Below are 12176 nucleotides of genomic sequence, written 5' to 3' on the forward strand. Positions count from 1 at the left end.
CCTTCCAGGCAGTTGCCTACAATGTCAGTTTTCATCCTGCAGGTGGATTTGACATGGAAGTAAAAGGTTGGGGTGGAGAAGATGTTCATCTGTACCGAAAATACTTACATGGAGACCTGATTGTGGTTCGGACTCCGGTTCCTGGTCTCTTCCACCTCTGGCACGAGAAGCACTGTGCCGATGAGCTGACTCCCGAACAGTACCGCATGTGCATCCAGTCCAAAGCCATGAATGAGGCATCCCACTCTCACCTGGGAATGCTGGTCTTCAGAGAGGAGATAGAGACTCATCTTCACAAACAGGCGTACAGAACAAATAGTGAAGCAGCTGGACATCATTGACAATTGACTCTGAAAAACCACAAGCCAGCACTGTTGATTTCGCCTTAATTCTAGTTCCAGATGCAGTGCCTCTTTCAGAAACAACATACTTATGTTTTCTGGGTTTTGACATTAACAATTTAACTAGACATGATAGGAAAATGCAAGTATTGTCCTACCCAGCCTATTTGTGAGAATACTGGACTATGGCATCATTGGCCAATCAGAATCTGCTATTTATTCCAAAAGTAGGTTTGAGTTAGGGCCAGCATGGTGCCCAGGTGTTGAGATGTCCTAGTTGCCTCTGGGCTGTGTGATAGTGTTTTGTGCTAATAGCCAATCAAGGAATATCTTGCAGAAAGGAATGGAGTGTTATGGATGAAAAGTATGGATAAGGGCTTTTCACCTGCCAGCCCCTGCGCTTGGTTTGATATGAAGATAACAGAATTCTTTTTTACTGAAGTACAGATAATTAAATGTCACATTTAAAATCCCACTCAGTTGAGCAAACAGAAATAAATGTCTTTTAATGTTCACAATGTCTTTATTTTTTAAAACATACGAGTAATAAATAGTACACAACATTTAGGTTAGAATCTATGACTTGTTGAGAAATATAATGTGTTGTTACTTTATCATAGTCAGAATTCTTAAAGCTTTAATGTCCAAATTTGCTATAGATTATTTTGAACAGAAAAATAATCATGGAAATCTCCTTAAAAAAGTATTTAATTCAGTTAGTGCGCAGTATACTAGGGCTGTCTAGAAAGAAATATACAGGAGCCAAGGCTATCTCAGGATGCTCTGTGGTAGCTCAGAATAACTGAGCATAGCATGATATATGTGCGTTTTCTGCTTTGTAATTTTTAGAGGTATTTATTTTTTTCTAATATGCTAATATAAATGCCTTATTTGTATTTGCAATATTAAAATTTTTTGAGCTGACAGTTTGGCCCAAGGAGAAAAACACTGAGGTCTACCATGAGATCGCACTGAATTGAGGAAAGGGATAAAGGAAGATGATCTAGATGAAAATCTGAATTACAGGGGGCAGAGCGATGGCACGAGCCTAGGACAGACCCTGGTTCAATCCCCCAGCATCCCATATGGTTCCCCCAAGCCAGGAGCAATTTCTAAGCACATAGCCGGAGTAAACCCTGAGTGTCACTGGGTGTGGCCCAAAAACAAAAAAAAAAAAAAAAAGAAGAAGAAGAAGAAAATCTGAATTACAGAATAGTTTAGAGAAATATATTTTCAGATAAAATGTTCTCACAGAGATAGGAACCATTAGTGAGACAAGATAAATTATATTCAGATAAAATTTTATGTTATTTATTACACATGGATCTTTTACCACAAAGAGGGTCAATTTCTCCGTCCATAAATTGAGATCAGTAGTGTTAAAAGCATGCCAGCATTCTTTTAAGTTCACCTTTTGAAAGGGATCTACTTTGAATTTTTGTACCTAAACATACCACCACTCATACACAAAAGACATTAAATCTCAGATTATTGAATCAATTGTTGAAGGTTTTATAAATCCCAAATTCCTTGGTGCTACATGAAGTTTATTTTACAATAACTCCTCCTAATTTTAAAGTTGGAGTTGTATTAGGCTTTTAAAAAAAAAAAAACTGTGTAAAATATTTCAGGCCAGTGTCTCCTTTTATATACAATTATTTATTATGGAGACCAGTGAATAATTATGTTTAAGATGGAAGAAACTGATAACATGAAAAGGATATTGCAGCTTGTTTTTGACAGAAATAAATGTACCTTTTATTCTGTTCTTTTTAAGGCGAGCTTTAAAACGACAGTGGGACGTGAACAATGGAAACATTGTTTTTAGCATTAAAAGGTACCAATAAAGTATTTTATTACCAAAAGTTAGAGAAAATGTGACTAATTTATTTTTGTTATGAAATATCATAAAGGTATGCAGTATGTAACTGTGCACCTTAAAGAATAAAAAAAATCAAGTTCTAATGCACCAGGTACCCAGAATAAGATCTAGAACATCACCTTTAGAAACCTCTGTATGAACCTTCACCATCACTAGCCTCACTTCCATTTTCTGTAGAATCAATTACTGGGTCCAGAAAGGAGAAAGTACAAAGGATATATTGATTTTTGAGTCCCTCTATAACTTCTGTGTCATCTTTTTCCCATGATGTAGTCATCTCTTCCAAATTGACTAGTTTTGCATTTTTTATATTAAAATGAATTTAAAAAGTAATTAATGGAACAAAGTGATGCAGGAGACTACCTTACATTTGGAGGAAAACAGGTTAAGAGGTAGTTTATAGGGGCCGGAGACATAGTATGGAGGTAAGGCGTTTGCCTTTCATGCAGGAGGTCATCGGTTCGAATCCCAGCGTCCCATATGGTCCCCCGTGCCTGCCAGGAGCAATTTCTGAGCCTGGAGCCAGGAGTAACCCCTGAGCACTGCCGGGTGTGACCCAAAAACCACAAAAAAAAAAAAAAAAAAAAAGAGGTAGTTTATATAGGTCTTAAATTTATGAAAGAAGTATAGGCTTCTCCATTGTCTTTTGAGATTTTCTTGTGGGGTGTCATATTTTAATAACATTCACTTTGTATTTTTTCCCCTTACCTTACTTTTGATCTCCTTGTTACCATGCAGGGGGGACACGCTCATGGAGTCCAGGGTTCACACGCTTAGTTGCAGTGCTCATATACTCGAATACGGTACACTGGGGAGAAGGGGCATTACTGATTTTCAGTGTCACATATATTTTGTTAATGGGGTACCAGGGTTGCAATGGGGCTCACCCAGCAACATGGAGCAATACTGGGAGCCTCACACATGTCAAGCAGGCTCTACACTGAGCCATATCCCTGCACCCCTTCGCATGATGTTTTTGAGTTTAACCCACATGAATCTCAGTTTATTTTCATGGGCTGGGAGATGGTACAGTAGTTAGGGTACATATCTGGCATGCTTCAATCTAGGTTTGATTACAGCACCACATGATTTTGTTCATAGGAATGTTGAGGATACTATTTCTTGGTCTGTTTTGGGATCCAAGTCTTATTGGTTAAACATGTGAAATATTCTCTACCAAGGACATGGCACTGTTGCAAAATATCCAATGAAAGGTATTGGGACCTTGAATATACCAGATATGTGCTTTGTCTACCTGAGCCATATCCTTAACTTCTCCTTGATTTCTTTTGTGTGTTTACAGTTAAATCATTTGGCTTTAATTTAGTTTATTTGGGAAATGTTGCATATATTGTTGGCCATTTAACTATCTTATGAAATGCCTCAGCGTTTTTTTGCCTTTTAAAATTTATAGGAGTTACTTCTGTGTTCTGGATATGTCTTCCCTTTTGATTGTATGTTGCAAATATTTTTCCCAAGCAGGTACTTTTCTTCCCTTAGCATTATCTTTTAGTAAACAAAAAATCATTATTCTAATCATAGTATCAGGGGGCCTGGGGTACCAAAGACTGATTCCAAGGCCATGCACATGCAAGATGTGTACATACTCCTAGTCCTCAAAATATCAATTTCCATCACTTTTTTTTTGGGGGGGGGTCACACCGGTGACACTCAGGGGTTACTCCTGGCTATGCACTCAGAAATCACTCCTGGCTTGGAGGACCATATGGTATGCCCATGGATTGAAACAAGGTCCATCCTAAGTTAGGGCGTTCAAGGCAGATGCCCTACATCTTGCGCCACAGCTCTAGCCTCTCCATCACTTGTTTTTTATGGTTGCTGCCAGTTTGAACTTTGACCTACTCCCAAAATGAAATTTTCATGTTCTATTTTAAATGCTTTATTATTTATTGCCTTCCATACATATTGATGAATCTGGAAATAAAAGATGTACTGATGACAAGATCAATTTTTAGCTTCTAAATATATCTCAAAATATTTTTAAAAGATCTAGAGATTTTGAATTGAGAAATTTTTTTAGTATCATTGTACTATCACCTGGCTTTATTTCTATTGTGAAATGAACTATAGTCTCAACAGTTGTATACTTTGATTACCAAAAGAAGTTTTGTGCAAATTAATTTTTTCTCATCCTACTTGAAATTCTTTATGCTACTTGGTCTATTGTCTCTTACCAAATCAGTTTCTCAGCTATTACATTTTCCATAGTTACTATTTTTATTTTTGCTTTGTTTGGGATTTTTGGGCCATACCTCATGGCACTCAGGTGTTACTCCTGGCTCTGCTCTCAGAAATCACTCCTGGCAAGCTCAGGAGACCATATAGGATGCTGGAAATTGAACTCGAGTGTGTCCTTCCCTTGCCTTGCAAGGCAAATGCCCTACCTCTGTGCTATCTTTCCAGCCCCACAAATTGAGTTTTTAATTATGAAGAAAATTAAGCCATTTCTCTTAAGTTGCAGTTTGAAACTGAAGTGTAATTCTGGATATTGAGAGAAAATTGATTTTTTTTAAGAACATGGTTAAATCTAGTACTCTGTCTCCTATTTATGTCTTGCTTTATGTCAAAATTATTTGCGGGAAGTGTTGAGCCACACCTGATGGTGCTCAAAGAATCTTATGTGGTACCAGAGAGTAAACATGCATGTTTTGGTACAACTTTCTCCTGGAACATTATTTGAAAAGTTCTCGGTATAAATGCACACAGATGAGGCATTTGTTTCCCCTTTGCAAGGCCTCAATCCCCAACGATCTCGACCCATCCCTGTACCTCCCTCCTCCCCAACTCATGCCAAGAGACAACCACCGAAGGAGCGACATGTTCTTTTATTGGTGCAAGTACATCCAGTCATACCAACAACTGACCTCCTGCATTATGGTACAGCTTCATACTCAGAGTTCACCTCCAAATACCAAAACATCAAGAGTTGTTTATCAAACTGGGAAAAATAAAGTTGCAAACAGACAATGCCAGGTACTAGAACTGACGATCCAAGTGAGGTGCACAATGACGAGAAGGCTCCTGAACACGGGACAGAAAAGGGTCTAGCATCGTATTCCAAATATATATATATATATATTCTCAAGTTTTAAGCCTTTATCTCAAATACATAAACAAAGCCATATGTACTATCAATATACAATATGTACTCTAGAACTTCTGAAAAGTGCAAACATACTGTGACAATACAGTGTCAACATTCTTGCTCCACCCCGGGCTGAGGGCGCCTTCAGCAGCGGGCGAAGAGCCACCTCCTTCCTGAGGCGGTGCCCGCCCTCTCCAGGCTCTCCTCTGAGCTTTGGGAATTAGCTACTCACTGACCTGGCCTCACCCGGTACCCGGTTCCAGGCCCCTGTGAAGCCAGGCACACAGAGAGAGATAGGATGCGTCATGCACCCAGCTCTGTTCATGCAGAACTGAAGTCCTGATTTCCACTTCCCAAGAGAATCTGTGTGGACTGCCCGCCCTGGCTCAGGAGGGACCGGGACAGCCAGGATGTCAAAAGTGGAATATTCTCAAGTTGGGTGGGTGGGTAGGAAGTGCCTCGAAATGGTGAGCAGTTTTAGGTTGAGGGGGCTCCAATGGTTACTGGCCTGGCTAATTTTCAGAGTCTTAGGAGGGGAGCCCGGTCCTGCAACCTCAACAGGGAGGAGGCAGGCCACTTGGAGTGATGCTATATTGAGTTACTGCTTTTTCACTGTTTCCAGAACGTTCCACCCCTCCCCATCATCCTCAAGTCCACTTTGTATCTATTCTCTTCCTTCTGAGTGTGTCTCAATGATAACCTGGAAAACAAGACCATTCCACCACTCCCTCATCACCTTGATGTTATTTTCCAATGCTCCCTCTTCCTAACATACACATCCAAAACAATTGGCCAGACATCATCCCCCAAAAAAGAAAATACATTGCCAGGTATCCCCCAGCCCCTCCCGACCCCTTAAATCCCTGATAAAGGAAAAGGAAACTGTAAACTTTGGAAAGCCCAGACTCAAAGGTTCACTTCCAGCATGCTGCACACGGACCTCCCGGCCCGCCCAGGCCTGGCCACTAGGTCCCCTGCACAGTGCGGAGCCCAGCATGCCCGGCGCCTTTCAGTGGCACTGGCTGGCCCTGGCTAGAACAGCGAGACCGGCCCTCCAGTACCCTCTAAGGCACTAACCCCGACACAGAGACACTGGCTGGAAAGGCGATTCGAGCAGGTAGGGCTCATGTTGCTTTTGGTTGGGTATTTAAAGATTGGTTGCTTTTTTTTTTTTATTCTCATAAGATGTTAATCATCAAAAGTAGAAAATAAAAATCTACATCTCATTGGAATAAGATGTTATCATGGATGCCGTCTCCCATGATACTTTCTCCCACCCTTCCTGAAGCAGGGCCCTGCCCTGTTCTTGAAAGTAAACAAAGCATCATTTGTCAGTGCCAAAGGTCTTCGATGCATGAAAGAGTTACTTTTGTTTTTCAGAAAAGTTATATACAAAATGGACCCCAGCCAGTGAGGCCTCAGTCGTCCTCCGGCCCAGGTCAGTCCAGGTGAAAGTGCCCCCGTGAGATGATGCCTCCAGGTCTTCGCCTCAGGCCCTGTTGAGGAGTGTGGTCCTAAAATGGCGGGGCACAGGGAAAAATCAGGGGGTTGGCAAGTGACCAAGGGGTCGCCAAAGGGGGAGTCATGCAGGGGAGGGAAGGCCTAGTTTGGGGGCCCCACTTTGCACATTAACTGGATTCTCCTAGACATAGTTTTGTTTTAGGGGTGACTGACTCCTGGTGGAACTCAGGGAATCACATGTGGTACCAGAGACAGAACTGGAATCTGCCACATTCAAGACAAGTGCCTGACCCAGTCCAATGGGTACAGGAATGTGCAGCTCTGTCGTGCCCCCCCCCCCCAGTCCCCTCTCTTCTACTCTAGGGCAGGACTTTGGGTTCATAGAACTGTCCTGGACTTCTCCTACCTGAGGGTCTTCCAGCTGTCCTTTTCCATGTGGTTTTCAGGACCTTCACTCTCGAAGGAGGCGATGAAGAGAGCTGGGAGATAGGAAGCCCTTAAGAATTTGCATGTGGTGCCATCTGTACCTATTCCTAGCCTGACATACATTAGTCATCCCTTCTGAGGTGCAGCTAGGTCCATGAAGGAACTCCCAGACCAAGGAGACAGTAGCCTCTGGCATGGGAGAATCCTGAAGCTTGTCAGTAGCCACCAGAGTACTCAGGTTTTGGGGGTTCAGCCTGTCATTGCCCCTCTCCCCCATTTGTCAATTGGACTCTGCCACCTGAGCTCTTGTCCTTGTCCTGCCCTGTTGTGTCACCCACCCTCCTGCACCCACTCTGAGAGCACAGGAGCAGGAGTCCTGGCTTCCCACCCAGGGTGACCCCAAGAAAACTCATCCTGGATGTGAGAGAGGGAGTTGTTCTGCCCCCTAGAAATAGCCCTCACCTTCCTCGCTGTAGATGGGTGCCGTGAGCAGGTAACTCTGAATCTTCTTGTCCTTCTCGAAAGGACACTCGACCTGGGTCCATGTCATAAACTCGTGGATCTGTCTGGAGATCTCCCAAAATTTCTGAAAAGTCAGAAGACCCCATGGGCAAACCGTTCCTTTGTCACCTTTAGCCTGAAATCCTTTATAAGCATGGGGGAAAGTGGATCTGGGCTTAGCCTGCAGCTTACCCCAGCCTAACCAGCTTGGTTTCCATGGAAGTAAGTATTTTGTGTGGCACAGGACCCAGCAGGGATTCTAGATCCTTCCTCTGCAACACCACCCTAAGAATATTGCTTCCAGCTTTGGGGTCTGTGCAGGAATCACAACACCTTCTCAGCCCTTCCCTAGGTGAGTTGGTTCTTGCCAAGAGGCTAATGCCCAGAGCTCACCACACAGGACTTTGCTTCCATCCAAATTGTCCTCCCTCTTCCTCCTGTCTGAGACCTTGGTGACCCAAAAACTGCCCCCCTCCCCCGACACATAGGGTGGCCCCTTCTCCATATCAGGGCCACTGTTGGGGTGAGATTTCCTGTAGCTCCAATATCATTCAGGAAATATCTAGGCCATTCCCTCTGTTTACCAAGTGAACTCCCAGAAGTCACCCACCCTTCAACCAGTATTCTAGGGCCAATGCCCCCCAGCAGCTCTCAAGGTTGAGGCAGCCAGTACCACCACCATCCCCTTAAAAGGGGCTGATTACCTTAAAGTTAATGTGTCCATTGGGCAGGTGATTGGTGTGGATTTTGTGCAGAAAGTAGATGTCTTTGACAAAAAGGTTGAACACCGGGATGACAATCTTCTCGCGGCTGCTATTGGCCATCTGAGATCTCTGTGTGGCCCCCTGCAGGGCTGTGCGGTAATTACAGAAGTTGCTGGATGGGTCCATGTGATGCTGTGGGCAAGTGAGAGGAAAGTGCTCAGTGTCCCCTCGGCCCCCATCCTCCTACACTCCCTGCACAGAATGTCAGTCAGCTGGTGGCAAAGACCTTCTCCCCACAGTCTCCTTCCCAGGTGAGTGTAGGTGGGTAGGCCTGAGGAAGCTCCCTGAGGCTGAGAACTAAGTGCCACTGTGGAAGTCACAGCCTCTCTGTCTCTTCCCACCATATTTCAGTACACAAATGCCACATATTTAACACCAATTTTTGTGTGTGCATAAAAGTGGGATGGGTATGATCATTATGCAAAGTGTTTGTATATATCTGGGGGTGGGGGTTCGGAAAGCATAAAGCTTTTTTTTAACTTTATTGATTGATTGATTAATTGGTTGTTGGGTCACACCCAGCAGTGTTCAGATGTTACTCCTGACTCTGCACTCAGAAATTGCCCCTGGCAGGCTGGGGGACCATATAGGTGCTGAGAATCGAACCGGGTCCCTCCCGAGTTAGCCACATACAAGGCAAATGCCCTACCACTGTGCTATCTCTCTGGCCAAAGGAAAGCACAAAGCTTTAAAAAAAATATATCACACTAGGGGTCCTGAGTAGCATAGTGAGTAGGGTCCTGGTTTGCCTTGCATGCAACCAATCCAGGTTCAATCCCCCAGCAACCTGAATGCCCCTCCCAAGAACCACCAGGAGTGATTCCTGTGTGCAGAGCCACCGTTTAGCATCATGAAATAAAATTTAAAAAAATATATCATGATGCTATTACTGAAAAGACAGGATGTGTGATCATGCCATGCAATGCAGTAAACTTGCATCCCAAGCCTGCCCACCAGATACATGAGCCTATAGAACCAGATTCTTTCATTAGATATATCTGAGCAAGCCTGCAAAGGGACTCTGCCAGCTGGCCCTGGCCAAACTATACAGGCCCCTGCCTGTGCATCCTTCACAGTCAGGTCTGAAAGACTAGTCTCTGCTGGGGCTCCTGGGCCTCCTCCTTATATCAAACTCTTCACAAATGTTCCCCTGAACTTATTTCTAGTATTGTCCAAACAACAGCCATACAGAGCAAGAAGAATGAGCCCACCTCAGCAGGACAGCCAGACTGCCAAGCTCCTGTGCCCAAGAAGGGCACATGGGTGGCATATCCTGGGAAAGGAGCAGAGGAAGGATGAGGCTACGCACATACCTCTAAGACGTCAAACTTGGCCGTCTTGACCTTGGACCACGTTTTCTTCAGCCGCGCCACTGGACTGAGGTTCATGCCAGCTACAGGAACAGACAGTGGGTAGTAAGGGTGAGGGAGTTGGGCCATTTCCAAGAAGGGGTGGGGGGGGGGGAAGCCCAGCTCGTACTCACAGATAATGGCCATCATAGAGTTGAAGTTCCCGATGTTGAAGCACTCCCGGGCCACATCGATGAAGAACTCCAGTATGCGGGTTCGGTGCTTCTTCTTTACCACCTGCATATGGTAGCCAGATGAACCCCACCTCCACCCAGGCCCTGGGGATTTAGGGGAATGGGAATGGGGGGGGGGTTCTGAGGCAGGAATGCAGCAGTGCCACTTCCCATGCTGGCATGACCAAGAGAGTCCTGAATGTGCCAGTGGACAGTGCTGGGCATGGGGTGGACCCTCTAAGAGGGTCCTAAAAACACTCATCACTGGTGAAGGTGGACTGGGATTGGCTATTCCTAAACCCAAATAGTGTGTCCACTTTTCAGACTTTAATCAGTGGTGCAAAGCCAGAGTCCAAACAGCCTCCCCCCCCCCCCCCCCGTGTCCCCAAGAAGGCTTACCCGGCACACCTCAGTGGCCACCAGCATGCTGAGGCAGTTGAACCAGTTGTCATAGGCCTCCAGACTGTAGGTCTTGGTCAGGTCCCCTCGGCACTAGGAAACACAACAGGTCAGCAGCAGCCTTAATTGTAACCCCCAAGGCAAAGGAGCCAGAGCCAGAGGAGTGAGCTGTAATTGCAACAGAGAACTGGGGTGCTGGACTACCCCCCTTAGTTGACTCCTCCCAGCATGCACCTTGTGTGGCTCTTCAGAGCCCCCAGACCAAATAACAGAAGTCTGGATGTGGGACACACACTCTGCAGGTACTTGTCCCACCCCTCAATCTTGGCCCCATAATGTGGGGGTATAAGGGAAGCAGACCCTCTCACCCTGTGCTTGTCCCGAGAGTCCATGTGGCTGACGATCTGCATCAGGTCCTCGGGGTGAATGCTGCTGACCCGCTCCTGGGGCAAGAGACAGCACAATCAACCCTCCCCTCAATCAGAACACCCTTCCGGGGGTCTCCCCAAATGTAATGGAGTCAGGCAGATGGCAGCAACCTCTGAAGGTGCCACCGTGTATAGGGGACAGGTGAGACAAGTGAGAAGGGTGGCAGGGGCAGGACTTCCCCTCAGCCCTCTTCTATCTCCCTCCCACTACCCAGGGGACCCCACAAAGAAACTCTCCTGAATGAGGGGGACAGGCTGGCTCTACCCGCTGTGAGCAAGAGAAGAAGCAAGCAGGTTGCCCTGTCCCCCCAAGCCAGGCACACAGCACTGACCAGTTCTATGTGGGTGAGCTGCTGGGCCAGCACCAGGGGATCACAGCACACCCCCAAAATGTCCTTCTGCGTGGCTGGTGGCTTGGCCTTGAGGACGGGCCCCTTGTCCACTGCCGGTGAGCGGATCTTGTCCCGAAGCTCCTGCAGCTGGCTCCGGGCAGCCAGGGACAGCAGCAGGCTTTGGATCATTTGGGCGATGGCCTTCTTCACGGTGCCGTTCTCCTAGGGATGCAGGGCCAAGATGCTGCTACTGGCTGGCATGGCTGGAGGCACCTTATGACTGGACACACACACACACACACACACACACACACACACACGCATGCCAGCTGAGTCCCAAAAGAGGGCCACCTCACCTCGTCGCATTGTGTGACCCTGTGAGTGATGGCCTTGAGCTCAGCCATGGCCTTCTCATCCTGGAAGTCATAAGGAAAGGCCTCTGTCCATTCTTTTAGCAGCTGCACGATCTTGGCAGAGAAAGCCTTCAGCTTGGCCTGGGACAAGTGAGACAAGGACAGATAAGACAAGTAAAACAAGTGACAGAGTGAGTCTCATCCTAGCAGCACCAGCATGATCAGCAAGGGGTAGAGTTCCCACTCCATGCCTACAACACCCCCACCCCCAGATCAGCCCCCACATCCACTAAAGCAGTTGACCAGGGATTGGGCTGCCTCCCCTTGCCTGCTGCAGCCTTGCCCATCTGCTGTTCCAATTTGCCCTTTTCACTCAAACTCATCTTCAGAAAGGCCTGACCCTAAAGAAAGTGTGGGATACAGTGGAATATTATGCAGCTGTCAGGAGAGATAAAGTCGTGAAATTTTCCTATACATGAATGCCCATGGAAACTATTGTGATGAGTGAAATAAGTCAAAGGGACACACACACACACACACACACACACACACACACACACACACACACTGAATAGTCTCTCTCATCTATGGCATTATTGTAATAATTCCCAGAGATGATAGAGATGAGGGCCAGAAGGACAGGCTCACGATATAAAGTCAC

General features: G+C 45.9%; 2 protein-coding genes across 3 annotated transcripts in view; one reads left to right on the forward strand and one right to left on the reverse strand.

The window, feature by feature from the left end:
* Positions 1-859, forward strand: part of CSGALNACT2 (chondroitin sulfate N-acetylgalactosaminyltransferase 2) — a 31048-nt gene extending 30189 nt beyond the window's left edge. The window contains exon 7 of the mRNA XM_049764617.1: positions 43-859. Within this exon, the coding sequence (XP_049620574.1) occupies positions 43-341 (299 nt within the window). The 3' untranslated portion in view covers positions 342-859. The remainder of the gene's footprint in view (positions 1-42) is intronic.
* Positions 860-5054: 4195 nt separating this feature from the next.
* The window catches only part of RASGEF1A (RasGEF domain family member 1A), a 485335-nt gene continuing 478213 nt past the window's right edge, over positions 5055-12176 (reverse strand). For both annotated transcript variants that reach the window (XM_049764619.1, XM_049764620.1), the window contains 10 exons: positions 11519-11656; positions 11163-11384; positions 10771-10845; positions 10403-10495; positions 9965-10067; positions 9795-9874; positions 8422-8613; positions 7679-7802; positions 7197-7269; positions 5055-6843 (listed from right to left, as the gene is read on the reverse strand). In XM_049764619.1, coding sequence (XP_049620576.1) covers positions 6819-6843; positions 7197-7269; positions 7679-7802; positions 8422-8613; positions 9795-9874; positions 9965-10067; positions 10403-10495; positions 10771-10845; positions 11163-11384; positions 11519-11656 — 1125 coding nt within the window. In that variant the 3' untranslated portion in view covers positions 5055-6818. The remainder of the gene's footprint in view (positions 6844-7196; positions 7270-7678; positions 7803-8421; positions 8614-9794; positions 9875-9964; positions 10068-10402; positions 10496-10770; positions 10846-11162; positions 11385-11518; positions 11657-12176) is intronic.

Source organism: Suncus etruscus, chromosome 17 (genome assembly GCF_024139225.1).
Source record: "Suncus etruscus isolate mSunEtr1 chromosome 17, mSunEtr1.pri.cur, whole genome shotgun sequence".
In the NCBI taxonomy this organism is placed as follows: domain Eukaryota; kingdom Metazoa; phylum Chordata; class Mammalia; order Eulipotyphla; family Soricidae; genus Suncus; species Suncus etruscus.